General features: G+C 42.5%; 1 protein-coding gene across 4 annotated transcripts in view; it reads left to right on the forward strand.

Annotated features, from left to right (window-relative positions):
* Window positions 1–1,150: 1,150 nt before the first annotated feature.
* Window positions 1,151–18,714, forward strand: part of Ppp2r2b (protein phosphatase 2 regulatory subunit Bbeta) — a 390,383-nt gene continuing 372,819 nt past the window's right edge. The window contains exon 1 of one of the 4 annotated variants that reach the window (XM_040741864.1): window positions 1,151–1,587. In XM_040741864.1, the coding sequence (XP_040597798.1) occupies window positions 1,514–1,587 (74 nt within the window). In that variant the 5' untranslated portion in view covers window positions 1,151–1,513. The remainder of the gene's footprint in view (window positions 1,588–18,714) is intronic. The other 3 variants (XM_040741866.1, XM_040741865.1, XM_040741871.1) reach the window with 3 other exon arrangements.

The following is an 18,714-nucleotide window of genomic DNA, read 5'->3' on the forward strand; positions in this document are numbered from 1 at the left end:
GTCATGCGATCTCAAAGGGGTCAGGTTGAGAACCACTGACTTAGGCTTTCTTCCCCCCCCCACCCCAAATGGAATGGTCTACTATACTAGGTCATGGGTGATCTCAGTAGTACATGGTCTGGCTCTTTCTGTCAGCAAATTGTATAAAGTTTCTGGTCACAATAGACCAAAAGTTGAGGGGGAAAGTAACTTGTAGGAGTGTATTTGCACTCTCATGCTCTGTTTTGCTTTCTAGACATTCCAGCACCCTGTACTTCTGTACAGTAGGGAGCCCATAACATCTTCAAATGGTCCTGAGATTTTTCAAGTCATGTTCTTATTTTAAATCTTGTTTTTTAAAGCCCTACTCAGGGGAATATCTGCTCTCTTTCACTGGCTATTGAAGGCATTCCCTTGCGTCTCTGAAAGCTGCACAAAGGACATTCACTCCTTCTCTTCATCATATACAATAGTGCCTTTGACAGACCTATAAATCCCAATCCGCAGCCCGGAGCTTGCTTGCCTTTCAGTGGCCAGACTTCTGCAGCCATTTTATTTCATGCACCCAAACTAAACCAAGCCCAAATTAGTGTCCAGTAATAGTCATATTTTTAATATTCTCTCTCATTCTCTCTCTCTCTCATGTAATTCCTGAGCTAACATACTTGCTGTATTTTTCTATGCCATCAGGGTCATGAGCTGTTAGAGCGTCAGTTGCCTTGAGTTGGTCTCTTCCCTTGTGTTGTGACTTTACAATTGTACAGAGGGCAGCTGAGGACCAAATTCATGCTTCAGCGATATGGCTGGGGAGGGGGTGGAGCGCAGGAGGACGCTATAGTGAAGCTGTCTCTGTTAGCCCTCCGTCCCTGACTGCTCAACCCAGCTTTTGGCTTCACCTAAATGATAAATAGCCCTATTGTTTGAGCTTTAGAATTAAAAAAAAAAAAAAAAGAACTAAATCTAGATTAAGCTCAGGACAGAGACCCATTTCATTGCACTGTACTTTAATATTCCTGAGATCCGTGGCATTACGGGTAGCTCCTTTGAACAGCCAGCCCCTCCAGGGCAGAACACTATGCTGTCTTTGTTTAATCTGATCTTTCAGCTAAGTAGGAGATGGTCACTTATCGTCACCACTCCCGTGTCCGGCTGCATTGCTATTACTGAGAGACGGACACACTGGGAAAGGTGGACGCTTCAGGCAGAGCATTTTAGCGTGTGTTTACAGGCAGGACTGACTTACTCAGCAATCCTGCTCGGAGGAGCTGCAGCCAATGAAGAGGCTCTATCCCAGCTTGCTTGGGGGCTTCTGAGTTTGAGCTGCCTGCAGAAATGTAAGGCTTTGCTTCCTGGCGCTGATGGCAAAATGGGACCCATCTCCAGTTATTCCTTGGGCTCCCAAGCTCTGCAGATCTGGGAGAGAACCTACATAAACATATTGGTGATGTAGCCAGCTTTCAAGGCCGAGAGAATCCTTATGGATTCGGGAGACTGGTTTTTCATTTAGAATTTTCTTTTTCCTTTGGAAGATGAAATGCTTCTCTCGTTACCTGCCTTACATCTTCAGACCTCCAAACACCATCCTCTCTTCCAGCTGCCACACGGAAGGTACAGACCAGAGAGGGAGAGTGTGTGGGTGGGTGGGACAAAGTGGGCTGGTGTCGGACTTCCCACAGGCTCTGCTGAGGCTGCTTTCTGCAGTTTACTAGATGACTGGCGTCCCTGGGAAAGCTGGTATCTTGACATATAGATCTGCTCTGAAAAGCCAGCCTGCCTCCTCCAAGGAGAGGGAAGTATTTTCTGAAGTGCAGGCTAATGTTGCGAAGGTGATCTCAAAGCTGGCAGCCGACCTGAAAAATCATTCAGAAATATTTTGTCAGTTTTCCCTCATTCCATTTACCGTGCAAACAAGTCTTTGGAACTAGTGCTGAGGAGAAACCATCAGTGCATGCTGCCACACACATTTATCCTAGCTCTGTAGTGTCACTGCTCAATAACTTGGTGCATGCCCAAGAAAGCAATTAGCAAAATAGAATTAGCATAGTCTGTGACTGGGGAGTGAGCGAGTGGTGGTTGTTAGACTGGAGTTAGGTCTGCACTTAGGTTGCTGAGTTTTGGTACTTGCTAGAAATGTGTTCTGTGGGGTTTCTAACTTAATTCTCTGAGAGGAGCATGTACTGGCCTCACAGAGAATCTCCCTAGCCCTGGCTTCTGTCCGGGACTGCCTCGGCTGCAGCCTGTATACGTGGGTGTGTACTTTCTCCGTGAACATGTGTGCCTTGTAAACATCTGGCAGTACCTCTTCGAGTAAGCACTGCAGATCTCAGCAATTCTCCAGCAAGGAGCTGGCCGTGTTTCTTTCGTGTGTGATTTGCCTGTTTCTTTAGATCTGATGATCCCTGGAAAGTACATTTCATGTAAAGCAATTAGGCTGGATAATCTTCAGGTTTAGGAGTTGTCCTAGAAGTGGGACTATATTAAAGAGGACACCGATGGCGAGGCCGCCTCAGTCCAGCCACCATCTTCTTGGATGGAGAGGGCGGGCAGCCTCTTCTGAGCCACGCTTATTTCTCACCCTTGCAGGAGGAGTCTGGGATTGAGGGCTGTGGATAGTGTATGAGAGAAGCAGCCTTTGGGGATGAAATGCGTTTTCAGTCTCTTCTCATGGGGAAGGGAGAAGGTGTTTGGGATGACTTTAGCATTGAGACTGGGGACAGCATTTTCATAGACATTAATACCTTACATACGCTGTTTTTGCATTTGCATGCATCCCTTTAAATATGCTGATAGCTAAAAAGCAAATGGCCCACTGGAAACTTTTTTCTTCCTCATTGGGAGCAGGGAGAGCCTAATAAATCTCTACATGTATTCCTATAAATATTGGGGCAGGAGATAGAAGAAGGTGGCATGGATCAGGATCTCTAGAACTTTTCACATACAGAAGACCTGATGCCATTTGGAAGGGGCCTCGATGGCTTTATATTCTGATTGGCTCCCAGATTGCCTCCCTTTTTCTCTCCTCCCTGTTGGGACTCTGAAAACCCAAACACTCAATTTCAGTTGTTTTGTGCATTGATCAAAACTAAATACTCTGGTCATATGGACAGAACAGCTACCACAACAAGAATGACTTTTAAGTACTTTTAAACCAGTTTAATTTACTCTACCAAAATGGAAACATCACTTTGTCTCAAAACAAACAACTTCTGCTTCACCCCCCCCCCATCAACAGACTCAAGGATGGAAATCAGAAGTCCTATATTTGAATTCATTGTAAATCTAATAAAGACAGTTAGGAAGGAGAATAACACCCACCAAAATAACATCATGGACGAAGCCTTGGGACATAGTGGAAAGGACATGAGTCAGATAACAGGCCAGCTGGCCCACTATACTAATTGCTCTGCACCCAATCTCTTCTGTAATGCAGAAGTAAGAAGCCCTCATCCCACGGAGGTTGAGAATGAAATGTGAAAGATAACAGTCTTCCTAAAGCTCTGTAAATGACAGGCACTGTCTGGCTTTGATTACGGTGTCCCATGTTTCCTGGGAGGTTCACATTTTCTTTATTTTGCCATCTCCAAGCCCAAACAGCTTCCTCAAACATATTGTAGTGTCACCGTATTTAAAGTCCATGTAAGGAGAAAAACAGGTCAGAAAGAGTCTGAGTTTGTTTTGCCTTTCACTAGACATGTGTTTCTTTTTAGCAACTTTCTTACTCTACACTTGAGCCTATTTATTCACAGGTATGAATGCCACATTTTATTTAACTGGATATGTGAAGAAAGAATAATCTTTTACTATCATAAAGTAAATACAAAATGGCCCAACAATTCCCCTAAGAATAATTCTAAAGCAACTTTAGAATGTAAAGTGGTGCTGGGCCTCTTGGGCAAAGAACACTGTACATTGACGTCTTGAGTTGTCTTAGTGCTGTTTTCCCACATCAGGAAGATCCTGGCTTGGGATCCTAGCTCTGCTGCATGCCAGCAAGGTGATATTAGATGTTAGCGCCACTGAACCTTGGTTTCCAGAGGATGGCTTCAAAGAAATACATTCAGAATACCACAGAGGGGGCTTTGACAATGGTAATGATGATGGCAAACTGGCCTTCATGTTCATTGAATTTGTGATGTTCAATGCATTGTCCAAAGACAAAATGATACTTCATATGGAAAGTAAATCTAGAATATGAGCTTCACAACTTGGTTCTTTTTTCTTTTTGAATTTCCCTCTTTCTCTGCTATTTAACCCATCTGACCAAGGCTTGTTTCTTCATATAGTAGTCAGAATGATTTGTTTAAAATATGGAGCCCTGGGACTCATTACATGGCACAGCAGTTAGAAGCTTTGGCTGCTCTTGCAAAGGACTTGAACTAAATTCTTAGTACCCACAAGGCAGCTGACATCTGTAGCTCCATTTCCAGCATATCTGACCCCCTCTTCTGGCCTCCATGGGCTCCAGGCATGCAAGTGATACACACACACACACACATACAACCAGGCATAATTCTCACACACATAATAAATAAATAATTAAATTAGCAAATAAAAAAATGTTTTTAAAGGGGAGCCCTATGGAGATGGCACTGTAGATAAAAGGAAAGTTGTTCTGTAAGCATGTAGGCCTGAGTTCAAATTCTTAGCCCCCATATAAAAAGTTGGACATAGCTATGTGTACCTGTAATCCCAGTATTGGGGAGTGAAGTGTTCACTGATTAGCCAGTTGACTCCAAATGGCAAACGTTATGGTTCGGTGAGAGATCATCTCAAGGCAGCAAAGCAGAGAGTGATAGAAGAAAGTGCTCCCAATACTGCTCTGGCCTTTGCATGCATGTGCAACCATGCATTCACATGCATGCATCAAAATAAGTAAATATGGCTACTTTCCATCCTGTGCCCTTAAACATATCTGTATTTAAAATCCTATTTGTTCTGCTACCTGTTCAACCTCTCTCCCTGCTTGGCCTTAAGTATTTCCATCTTGACTGGTCTCTGGCTACAGAGTCCATCGCTGGTCCCTCGGCATTCAACATCCAACCATAGACTTTTAGGGATCCACTTTGCCATAATGACTGTTGTTTCAGCCTTCAACTCAGTTGCAGCCCAGAAGCCATCCATGGCCCATGTTCATAGCTATTTAAGACTGTGTTTCTTTACTTCAGAGAACACAGCTAGTTTGCTATTGTGAATAAATTATGATGACATCTTTGTTGCCCCGCTACTCTGACTGACATTGGTGTGGAAGCAAGCCCATGTGTAACTGTGCTCTCTTCTGCACCTCCAACACCAGGACAATGTCCAGTGCATAATAGACACTAGAATGGAAGAATGACACAGGTGAGGCTATCATGTAAATGAAATGCAAAACCATGTGTATAACATTGCAGAAAGCACACTAACATAAATATAATACAACCTCCATATATACACAAGTGTCTTAGTCATTGCAGGCTGGGGATCTTCAGGCAGACATACTTTCAGAGACAGGTTCTACTGCAATGCTATTTTTTAAATTCATGTTTGTTTTTGTTTGTTTGAGAGTGTGTCATGGTGCACATGGAATCATTTCTCCCCTTCTACCATGTTGGTTCTGGGCATGAAACCAGTCGTCAGTCTTGCAGATATGCTCCTTGCCAACTGAGCCATTGAGTTAGTCCTATGGTTCCTTACCTTGAGATAAAAGGATATAGTCAGAAACAAGGACAGTTCTATGTGACTAATCATATAAGGGATCTCTCAACTTCCTCTCCCTTGATAGTAGAGGAATCATCCAGGAGAAAACAATGGCTTCCGAACTGGGAAGACAACTAAATTGCAGCTAAAAGAAATTGTTCGAGGCAGCATACAGGCCAAGGGGGAAGAAAAAGCCACAGGAATGAGTGGCAGTAAAGTAAAAGGAGACTTGCTGATATTTTTTGGAGCCTAATCTGAGAACAGCCACTGCAAGACATACTTTGGTTGCTAACCAATCAGGATGGGGTTCATTTCCTAAAAGAACAAGGGGCCATGTTTTGCAAGTACACCCTCTTCAGCATGAATTATTCTTGTGGCATTTCTGTGCACAAACCCCTACTCGTCCTGGAAAACTGATCTAAAAGATGTCTTTCTTTTGGAAGATTTCACAAATGGAGGTGTGGGAGTTCTAGTCACTGCATTGATAATGATCTACAGACTTTCAGTTATTAAACTAGTGCATTTGTTCTCTAACACTAGCAACATATGGTTATGAAAATGAAAAAATAGTGCAGTAAAGTACACACACACATATATACATATATATATATTTAATGGAGCATCTTGTGATTTCTTTTATCCCTGTTGTACTTGCCACAGTGGGTATTAGTAGTTTCTTATTTATTGATTTTTTGGGGGCGTGGGCTTGCCTCCATTAGCTTGTTATGTGCCTGTGTTAGGCATATAGCTAATATGTCTCAAAAATATCACCTTTGTACCTTTAGCTAGATAAAGATACAAGGCAAGGAGTGGTTAGTTAGGTAAAGCACCTAGAACCACCAGGCTAAAATGTAGCTGATTGGGGCTTGTGCCCAGACTGTCTGATACTGGAGGCCAAGTTCTTATCTGCTCCACAAAATTTCAGGAATTGTCCTCAGCACATGGGGAAAAGAAAGATGCTTTTTTTTTTCCTAGCTTAAGATGCTGACTCACACACAACTTTGTCCATCGCTTTTAACCCCAGCTGTGCATAAGAATCACCCATGGGAAATCCATATGACTGCATCACAGCTCTTCAGGTTTGGATTCTCTAGACAAGGGACCTCTAAATACATAATATAGGATTTACCAATTAAGTATTTTGTGAATCAGAGGTAGGAATTAAATAGTCAAAGTAAAGGAAGGAGTATGCGCAGGCTCAATGGGAGAGTACTGGGAGGAAATTTTCTCAGCCAGTTCACCTGAAATGATAGAGTAAAATCCTGCAGTTGAAGAGACTCTGTTTATGGTAAAGGCATTCAAACATATCTGGCAGAAACATGGTTGCTCTGGGAAGAATCAAGGTCATTGTCACCCTCCTGAAAAGCCAGTTACCTTCTGTTCAGTATTTATCTGCTTCAAGGTAACTGTGAATTTGCTTCAAGATTGATTATTCAGGTATTGACTGAAATGTCTACCTAACATAGAGAAAGCCAATTCCTTGGCTTTTGTCACATATAAAAGAAGGGATAAAATTTATGCACTTAATAGTTGCTTTGTTGAGTAAATGTAATCCATTTCAAGCATACAGTGTGGTGCCAAATGGTGATTAATTCAAGAAAAAAATAGCTAGTAATATTAATATTCTTCATGTCTGGAGAGATCCCAGTAAATCAATCCCTGCCCTGTGCACTTGGATAGGGTGTGGTGATGGGAAAAAGTCTGGGGATAGCAGTCCTAGATTGAGGTCATTTCCTGAAACTGCCATACCTTCAGAAGATGACTGACTCTGTGCTGGAGAGTTGACTTGGAGTAGAGTAAAACCTCATTGCTCTATGAGGTTTGTATAGGATGTCCCTCCCAAATCTCCTGTGAAAGAGCTATTCAACTGACATGGTGCACTATCAGGAAACAATGGAACCATTAAGGATAGGACCTGGTAGTAGGTTTGAGACCATTGGAGGGATGCCCTGGAGGTGGAAGTGGGACCCTAGTCCTTTCCTCTTCCCTCTTCCTGTTCTTATCCATGGCTACAAAGTGAGATGATTTGTCTGGAGCTGCTTGGAGGATGGGCTATGCTGCCACAGGCCCTAAAGCAGAGGATATCCTATGATATCCATCCTGAGATGGCCGAAACTATGATCCCACAGAACCTCATTGTTTAATAAACCTATAAACTGGCTTGTTAGGCAGATCTGTTACAGTATTAGCAGGTCATACAGCAGGATTGTTGTTGGGCAAAGAGATATATCCTAAAGTACAACCCCTGCCTGTGTATTCTCACACCTGGAAGTAGTACTTACTTTCAAGAGTTCATAGGAAGATCTGGAAGGATCTCACAAGCCAAGAGAAAACACAGAGAATGGAAATATTTAATAAAAGCTGACTGTGTCCTTGATCCTTCATGTTGTCTCATGGAAGTTAATGACTGCAGTAATCTTGCACTGTATTGCCCATAACTGTACAGGCAAACCCACCAAGTGGGCACTGTGCAGATGGCCTATTTGGTTGGAAATACTAAGAATCTGGTGAGTTCTGGTTTTGACTTAAACTTCTATGTCCTCTATGTATCTGTTTACCCAACTTAAAAATGGAAGAATTCAACTTTACATGTTAATTATAAAGACCAATGACACTGAGCAAGATGTGCCAGGTGGACACCTAAATGCCTGTGCTTCCTCTGAGAGCGTCTCTGTCCAGATCTTTCCAGAGTCATTGCCAAGCTTGTCTGATCACCCAGCCAGAGTCCCTCCAATCCACCATGTCCTCATCCAGAGGAATTCGCTTAATATTTGATTCTCTCAGACCCTTATCAATTTGCAGGCATCCATCTGTACCCAACACTAGTCAGGGCCATTCTGATTTGTGTTTCTGGATACATATTTTCTTCCTGATACTTGTGGCCTTAGGCCTTTCCTTCATTGGGACCCAATTTTAGAAATGTAATAGGAAAATCACAGACAGTGAAATCATTGTCGTTGTTAGGGAGCCTGGCCCATTAGTTTTCTGAGTCATCGTTTCCTCACAGGCAGAGTGGACTGAGAGAAAAGATTGGCTGAGATGGGCGAAGTCTTTATCTTCACAAGTGTCTAAAAAGGCAGCGAGCAAGAAAAGCAAACGGGAGGCAAATCTATAGATAGCCCCAAGATGTGCGTTAGGGAAGCCTGCTGCAAACCCTGCTGGTGATTCATGAGATGTAACTGCTCTGGAGATGGCAGTAGCAAATGGGGCCAATGAGCATCCTTGTAAGTGGAGTAACTCATATACTGTTTCATCCATTCAAAAACTACAGATACATGAGGAAAGAGCATCCCTGTCATGCGTTAGGTAATAGTTCATTGATACAAAAGTAGATGCAGTGTCTGCCATTGTGGGAGACAAGTAAATTAATTGTGCCCTGTGACAACACTTTGACGGAGAGTGTTGGCATTAGGGCAAGGCTGATGAGGTTTTGTTCAAGGTGAATCAAGAGTAAATGTGGCTTAGTGACAGAGAACTTGCTTCCTATAATGGGTTACATCCTTGGCACAGAGAAAAAGGTTACAAGAAATTACTGCAGGAAAGCCAATTGGCTGCACATAAATACCAAGAGGGAAGGGTTAAGGCTTTAGAGGCACATAACTTTGTATCTGTGAACATGAGTTATAGAGTTTAGTCTCAAACCAAAGAGGAACTGGGAAATCATACCAGGGGATAAATTCCAGAAAACAATTGTTACATTGTGTAAAAGATTTGAAAACTTTTGTAACTGCTCTGAGAAGATTAAGGGAAGAAGAACATATAACACACTTCATGGGGTGGGACACACAAAAACAGATTCACGTGATCTCTATCTCTAAAAGGGGTCCTTTCTGTTTCCTTAGTGTAAGCAGACTTGCTGGTGTCCCAATGTGTGCTCCAAGTGTCTTAATTTTGTTTGTGACATCTGAATAATATGGGTACATGTCCCTTGTCCTGACATCTAGAGAGATTTCGATTCTCGATGTGTGGTAGCAGAAGTAACACACTATGCTCTGTTTGACAGTCGGCAAATATTCCAGGCATGACATGGAGGTTTCCCTTCTAGACTCTGAATTTGAAAGCATGATATTTAGAAGGCAAGAAAGGCTGTCTTAGGACAGAGTCTCTAAGAATGCTTTCTGATCTTATTCATTCAGCAAGCTGGAGCTGCCTTATCAAAGCCCCTAGATAGCATTGCATGTATGCTCATCTGTTTATTCATATGTAAGCATTGAGGTGGGCTGTCAGGGGCCAAAGGGTCAAAAGCCAGTCTTGTAAGCAAAGACTAGGAGATATCTATCCTAGTTACCACTCTGTCTTTTCACAGTCCTATGGAAACAGCTGGCAGAAGTTCAGGGATTTTAAATTCCTTCAAGTAACCTCCAATAACTACACCTCCGATCATGGTCATTATGCTGGCTAGTCCTCTACCAAATTGAAACAAGCTAGAGCTATCTGAAAAGAAGCGGCCACAATTGAGAAAATGCCTTCATAAGATCCCGCTGTAAGGTATTTTCTTAATTAGTGATCAATTGGGGAGGGCCCAGCCCATTGTGGGTGGTGCCATCCACGGGCTGGTGATCCTGGTTTCTATAAGAAAGCAGACAGGAAACCATGTTGAACAAGGCAGTAAGCTGCACCCCTCCCTGCCTTCTGCATCAGCTCCTGCCTCCAGGTTCCAGCCCTTGCTGAGTTGCTGTCCTAACGTCCTTCAGTCATGGACTACAGTGTTCAGGACCTTCTCTCTCTATGCCTGGTATAGCTGGGGAGACTTCAGAGTTAGGATCAGGGTTGAAAACAGTGGAGAAAGGAAGCTGAGGTGCGACCTTCACAGACAGGCCTGCTGTTCCCCAAGCCTCAGTAAAAGAGCATTTCTGAGGACCTGCTAAGAGAAGCACCTCTGCGTTCAATCCAGAATCCAAAGGATAGTGTTCACTTCCTTCATTTCCTCCTTGGCGGGTGCACTGAGCAGTTTTCAGCGGCACTGCTCTCTCCTGGGGACCCCATTTACTCCAGGAAATTCTCATTGCAGGGCCTGAACTAGAAGGGAGTGCAGAGTCCTGTGTAGCCCCCCAATCACCATTTCACAGAGTAATCGGGGCAGCTCAGTCTGTAAACAGCCGCTTCCAGACTCAGCTTCCAAACCGCCGGCGCTGTGGTTTGTTCTGCCAGTCCAGTCACTTGGATACTGGTGGAAGCTCTGCAGGACAAGGATGCACTGTAAAAGTACTTCGCTGCACACACACTCCAGTTGTGCATTTTGTAAATCCTGAGGAGAGAGCTAGTTTCAGCTTCCAGCTCCTTTCAAATAGCTGAGCAAAGTTTACGCAACGGCCCGATTTCTTTTGTAAAGGCAGCGCGTCTTTCTTTGAAATTGGCCCTGTTCACATGCACAGAATAAGCTGAAAACTTATTAAGCCGTCCAGAAGTCACTTCTAAGTGCTTTCTTCCTCATACTGGGCACTTAATTCAATACCAGATTGTGTACCTCATACTCCTTCCTATGGAGCCCCTTATCCTAACTCACTAGTTTGGGGGCTGGCCTGAAGAGAGTTCAGCGTGGGAATTTGATACAGCCAGATTTTACCAGAACTGGTCCCCTGCAGTTTTCCTGTTCCAATCTCCAGCGTGATGCCGTGCCAGCCTACATTTTTCTCTGTCTAACTGACCCAGGCTGAGCTTGCTGAACCTGCTCTCAACAGCCTCTTCTAGATCCATTTTATTTGTGGTCACTCCTGTTCTTCTATTTGGAAATTGTGCTTTGGGCTCCTATTCGGCTAAATCCAAGCTGAAATAATCCATGAGAATGACCCTGGAGGTGAACATGGGGCCAAGGCCTTAGTTACAGTTCTCTATTGATTCTCACACAGACCTGGACATCACACAAAATGGTTTACTTGATACGGTACTGTCTGGTTATTGCATTGGCCCCCGTGAATTTTGTGAATATCAGAGGCTCTGGTGATATGCAATCTACACATAAAAAACCACTTGCGTCATGTGCCATCACTTACAGCGTAGAGGAGGAAGTTTGACTTCTACTCTAAACAAACTATTGTAGCCAGGTCACTCACCAATGGATATCCTTCTGAAGACAATGACTTCCTTTCTCTCAGAATCTCTCAGAAGCCGATAGATCATCACTAAGTGTAGATGGCAGCTGGCAAGGCAATCCCCATTCAGGCCCAGGGCCAGTAACCACATTTGCTGAGTTCATGATTTCAGGGGTTTCGCTGTACCTAGAAGAGCTCTTCTCGGCCCTTCTCCCAGTCTTCAGACCCTTACAGTCTTTCTGCACCCTTTTCTGCAGTGTTCCCTGAGCCTCAAAGGAGGTGGAATAAATATCGTCTTGGAGCATAAGCCTCCACTTAGTTTTAGCATCTTGGGCAGCCCTAAGTCTGCAATTCACTGTAGTTCATGTCGAAGAGACATTTTTCCGATTAAGGCTAAGAGTAGCATATGTCTATGGGTATAAACAGATATTTATGAGTAATTTGAAACTCCTTCCATATAACTGAGCAACAAAAGTGTATTCCCCTCAGGGTCTATGACCTCTTCCTCAAGCAGGAATATTTGATGGGGTTTACAGTATCCGACATTGATTTGCTCCTGTGGAATAGCCTCCAAGTCCGATCAGAAAGTGGTAGGTTACCTCCATGGTAGTCATCCACCATGTGCTACATTTCTTTTCTTGCTGTCAAATGTTTTTGAAGCTCCTGAGAAATTTGAGAAATTTCCATGAACAAGCAGCCATTGTGGCTACACTCATGGTGCTTCCAGGCAGGAAACAGACAAACACAGGGAGCGACGGTGACCAGAAACATTGAAGTCAGGGTCAGAGCAGGAAAGAAGACAAAAATAGAACGAGGAGGGGGGAGTGACTAAGGGATGGTGAGCGATGGGAATGGAGTCGATGTGGGCGCCTTCTGTTAAAGGGGTTGGCTTGAGCTGAAACTTGACCTGGGATAAAGAATCAGCCCCATGAAAAACTTAGAGAAGGCCATTCCAGGCTGAAGGACCTGTAAACACAAAACCCCAGAGACTGGAGTAATCTGATGTGCTCAAGAAATAAAGGATGTGTGAGGAATACCATAGCCTTGTGCTGTAGAGTGTGTTCAAGAAATAAAGGACGTGTGAGGAATACCATAGCCTTGTGCTGCAGAGTTTGAAGGGTTCTTCTTTGTTTTCCTTTTGGGTTTGTTTGTTTGTTTGCTGTTGTTGTTATTGTTTGTTTGGTTTTGGTTTTTGGAAACTGGGTTTAGCTCGTGTAGCCAGGTTGTCCTGGAACTCACTCTGTAGACCAGGCTGGCCTTGAACTCACAGAGATCTGTCTGCTTCTGCCTCCCAAGTGCTAGAATGAAGGAGTGTGGCTACCTGGCTTGTAGGGTTACCTTTTAAAATAGAAAATCCCTTTAAAAAGTAATCCCCTTTTTTATTTTCAGAAACACTCTTATTTACATATCCATCCCCCCATTCCCTCGCTCTCCCATCCTTCCATGCTTCCCACCGATTCCCCAACACACCCACCATCCAATCCCCAGGGATACTGAGACCCTCCAGGGGGATCATCAAAGTCCATCACATCATTTGGTGAAGAGCCCCAGGCCCTCCTTTCCATATCTGGGCTATAATACTATCCCTCCATAGGGAAAGGGCTCTCAAAATTCATTTGTGGCCTAGGAATAAACCCTGGCTCCACTGTTAGAGGTTACATAGACTGCCTTGGCCTCCCAGCTGGTACCCACATTCAGAGGTCTTGGTTTGGCCCAATGCTGGTTCTCCCGGTTTACCACTAGGGTCTGCGTGCTCTCACTAGGTCAGGTCAACTGTTTCTGCCAGTATCTCCAGTTCTGTCTTGGTTCATTTGGTCATCTCTCCTCCCTCTCTGCAACTGGATGCCCTTCCCCTATAATGAGATTGAGACTACCTTGGCTAGTCTATTGCTAGAACCTTGACCCACTAGCTGATCAAAGCAGAAACAGACACCCACAGCTGAGCACTGAGCCATACTCCCAAAATTAAGCCCTTTTATTTCATCACATTTGAAAGAAGCAGTATTATCGCCGTGGTTTAAAACGCAGGCTTTTGATCTAGCATCCCCTGAGTTAACTCCATAAAGAAATAGCTGCCTTAGCTGTTTGCACTCACTCCTGGGTTTTCCATCTCTAGCCGAGTGATTTTAAGCTACTTCCTGGATCTTTCTTTCTGTACCTCATCTGACGTGAAGAGAGAAGAATATTTCAAATGAATAGTGTGATAAACTGATATAATCAACTAAAGTGCCCCGCCCCTATGCTACCTTCTCTAATCTCCTGGCTGTCTCCTCTAGAATTTCACTTTCCCCGGCCTTTTGATTCCACATTGCTAAAACCAAGCAAGCAAACAGCAGAACATAATTTCCCCAGTGCTTTAGGATTTCGGGATCCTTGAAAGCCTTGAGAAGTTTGATTTAATAGAAGCAAGCCTTCTGAAACACTCATTAAATTTCTTCTAGGATCTAGACAGTGCTTTCCCCAGAAAGATTGATTGTTGGGTCCACACTATCTGGTGCTCATCTTTCATGCTATTTCTACTTTTCTTGCTTTTCTGTAATATGCGCTACCACCAGCCCTGTTACTCTGTCATTTGTTTCTTGTTTAACCCAAACAATATAAACCCAATGAGAATAACAGCATGCTTTATGCCATGAGTTATTCCCAGTTCATTCTGTTTTTAAACCCTTACTGATTTAATGATGTCTCTACACGCCCTTAAAAATATGAATGGAGACAGAGGAGGGGTGGATGGGAGAGGGCAGAAGGGGGTGTGGGAGGGAACAAGAGGAGAGGAGGGAAACTGTGGTTGGTATATTAAATTAATTAAGAAATAGGTTTGCTAATAGGTCTGCTTGATACAAGCTAGAGTTACCTGAAGAGAGGAAAGTTCAATTGAGAAAACAGCTCCATAAGATTGACCTGCAGGCAAGCCTGTGAGGCATCTTCTTGGGTGATAATTAGTGTGAGGAGCCTGCCCATCGCAGGCATGCCACCTCTTTGTAGGTGGTCTGGGTGGTATAAGGAAACAAACTGAGAAGGCCAGGAGAAATAACCCAGGAAGCAATGTTCCTCCTGTGGTCTCTGCATCAGTTCCTGCCTCCAGGTTCCTGCCCGTATTGCCCTGGTTGATGGTCTACTGTAAGATGCGGCAAACCCTTTCCTCCTCAAGCTGCTGTTAGTCATGCTATTTATCACAGCAATAGAAACATAGCTAAGACAAGGTCAAAGAACCTTGAGTCTAAAAATATGCCATAGCACAATCTGAGTTGCCAGCATCTCAGTGACCCAGGAAAGTAAAGACTCTAGATGGAATCTGATCTAATAAAACCAAAACCTTTAATATTCACCCATTCACCTGCAAATATTTATTAGGTCTTGATTCTGTTCCAGACAGCAGACTAGATGCTGGTGTACAAAGGTTAAAGAAATAGATGACCAACTTCAGGAAAGACAAGTCTTTTCACCAATCATAATTCTTATGAAAAGTATCCACCAGCAGCCTCATAAATATCACTCTTTCGTCTGAATCTGAAGACTAGAACCTAAAACATAAAATAAAACTTGGCGATATGCCTACGAGTGGGCAGGCAAAAAATGTTGTTCCCAGCCTGACTCATTCTCTCTCACATCACTCTGAAGGTGCTGGTGGCTCTAAGTTCCATTCCACAGTGAGCAGATGGCACCCACATACATTTCTCACAGTCCACAATGGCTCCTCTCTCACACATGTGGCAAGGTGCACACACACACACACACACACACGCACACACGCACGCACACCAGTTGTGCAACTCTCAGCACCAAAACCCCATCTCAATAAATTAAAAATAAAATCCCAAGTTATGCAGAATTGCAAGGAAAATGGGAATAAATGTTTCCCAGTCCCCAAGCCACTTTGCAATACACAGAATCACACCCTCAGCTGGCATTTTTTAAGCCTCTGTTTGTTTGTTTGTTTGGTTGGTTGGTTTGGTTTTTGTTTGGTTTTGTGGTCAGTAGAGAAACTTCTTTATGCTGCTAAAAGACTGAAAATCCTTGATTCATCTGCCTCAGTTTCCCCCGCAGCTAGGACTACAGGCTCTCACCATCATTCCCATCCTGAAACTTCTCTAACAAACAGAGACAAAAGAAACAGCTACAACGGGAAATTTCAGAGTGTTAGAGGGTAGAGAACTTGCATAAATATTTATGAATGTGTACATGCATCTGTATGTATACGTATTTCTATCTCAATGCACACTCATAGTTACCAGGAACTACAGGAAATTGCCTAAAGCCAACATGGATGAGTTCCCAAGTTAGACTGCCTAGGTTTATTTGCATCTACCACAGGCTATCTTGGGCAAAGTTACTTAGTTTGTAGAATTAACATAGAATCAAATAAGCTAATGCATAGTGTTGTTCACAGAGTTGTTTAACTCTTTAATTGGTCAGATTGATTTTTTAATTTAATATGTTAACCCTTCATTGTATCCATTCATTTGCAAAGAAAATTATCACTATAATGACTATTTAAAAAAATTAATGCTATGATTGCAATTAATCAATTTTAAAGAAAGAGTTTATCTTCCAAATGCAGAAAACTACACTTTACAGTTTGCTTAATGTAGGAAACTGAAAAAAAAAACAAGAAAATCCATTGGATACTAGGAACCATTATTAAAATACCATGTAAAATGATTCAGCAGGTTTGTATCTTTATGGTACTAAGTGACCAACTGAGAATTTAAAATTTATTCAATAATCGAGACACCTACACTGTCTTTCCTCCTTTCATTTCATTAAAATATTTAAGGTTATGTGAAACACAGTCTTTCAGTCTATATGGTCTTTTATTTTCCTAGATTTTTTTCTCCTACTTCAAGCCATAAATGTCTCAGAAATAAATATTTTCAACTTTATTTGTAAGTTTGCTTCCTAAGTAATAAAGTAAGTTACTCAAGCTGTTACCCAAGGTTGAGTGGTCATCAAAGGCAGCCGTTCTGATTTTCCTGATTACAAAGCTTTGGGAATTGTTACTTACTGTTCAATCAGAAGAGGGATAGTAACCTGATTTTGCTCATTGGCTCAAACTTCTTTCCAAGAATGACACTGGCTGATGTATTTCAGAGTTTGCTACCAATATTTTATCAGATTATCTTGATAAGCAGATGGTACTCACTGTTCACTTCACTCCTAGTCTCTAGTATCATAAGAAATTCCTAGAAGGTTTGTTCAAGAGCACTTATAGTCAAACCAGCATCTTCTTTATCATAGGAGCTGATGTCTGAATTTAATTGAGATGGTCAAATGGAATGTTAGTTAGCTTTTTGATCTTGGAAATAAGATAGAAACATTCTATACCTTGTGCCTTGTATATACAATAACAGGACCTCATTGAAAGAGTTAACCTAGTAAATAAATTAGATAATCAGGTACATTATTTGGCTCCAATAAAAGATCAAAATATGTGAGATTATTTTTGCTATAACAAATTCAGAATAGTTCTATAAGAAAATGGAATGTAGACAAAGAAAAAGCATGGATTTTAAACTTTATTTAATCTACTTCCTTTTTAATAAAGAATAAATTATGATTCAGTCCAAAAAATAATAGACTATTATCTTCTTTCAATTTTCATCTTTTCTGTTGAATATTTATTAATGCAGAGACCTGTAATTGACCAAGGCACAGAAAACAAGAGACTTCATAATGCTCAGCCATAAATAGAACATGTATACCACCATTCCTCTTTCCAAGGCTCATGGATCATTTCAGAATAGCAGAAGAGTGTGAGGAGAAGAGGGGAAGAGCCTGAGGTGGTAGGCAAATATAATGAAATAGTGTCTCTGGACATAGCATGGTACATATGAACTCACAGCAGTTGTAACAGCATACACAAGAGTTGTGCAAGTCCAAACCAGACAAAATCCTGCACGAAGAGGGGAATTGGGCACATATCTGACCCATCCTTGGCCATGAAGCCATTGACAACTTTTAGTTGCCGGAGAAAGAGAGTCATTTTTTTCTCTGAGAGTGTAGCTTCCTGCTCAGTCAACTAAACTTCAGTAGAAGATCACCCATCCAAGAATATATGGGCAGCATGAGTTGGTCTCAATGGTTTTTCTTTAAGGACACAAAGTTAATGAGACAGGGAAGGAAAGAGTTGGAGAGGGTGTGAATATGATTAAAACACATTGTACAAAATTCTCAAAGACCTAATAAGTTTTAAACATGGGAACAGCTTCAGAGATGGCTCTGTGGTTGTGTTTCTATGTGTGGTGTGTCTTTGTGTTGTTCTCATGGAGAACCCATGTCCAGCTCCCGGCACCTACATGGCGGCTCACAACCATCAGTTATTCCGGTTGCAGATGACCTCATTCCTTCTTCTGACCTCTTTGTGCACTAGCAACACACAAGGTGCATGTGTTTACATACATGCAGGCACACACTCAGACACATAAAATAAATCTAGGTAATTGAAATAACATCATTAAAAACAGTAAGCTTACTACGTTACTATAAAAGACAGCAGAGCAGTGTGGGACCTAATGAGAAGAAGAATGAAGCCAGAGTCATAACAGAAAGCAGTTGCCAAACCCTGCACAGACACACAAGCCAAGGTCAGTGCCTGGTTTTTATCTAAGCATGATGGAAAACCTTTGGTTATTCAGGGTAGCTCAAGGACACAATGTGCTTTTATTTATTTTACAAGGTACAGTTGCTTTGTGGAAAATTAATTATAGGAGAACAAGAGTGAGGGGCAGGGGCTGGTAAGAGGCTCGGAGGCTTCGTTGACGAGAGAGGGTGCAAGTTAGGGTTAGGGTTGCAGATGATGGAGAGAAGAGAGTGAGTGTGGGAACAACTACAAGTAAGTATGATAGGACTGCATACACATTAGAAAAGTTTAAGTGAGATATGAATGACAGCCCCAAGGCTGGTGGGTTGATGAAGGCTTATACATGGCAATGAATGAGAATGAAGCTTAGCCTCATAAACTGCACACAATTCTGCTTCTCTATTCTAATCAGAAGTCAAATAAGAAAAAGATCTAAAGTCTGGCTCT

Source organism: Mesocricetus auratus, unplaced genomic scaffold (genome assembly GCF_017639785.1).
Source record: "Mesocricetus auratus isolate SY011 unplaced genomic scaffold, BCM_Maur_2.0 Super-Scaffold_6730, whole genome shotgun sequence".
Lineage (NCBI taxonomy): Eukaryota > Metazoa > Chordata > Mammalia > Rodentia > Cricetidae > Mesocricetus > Mesocricetus auratus.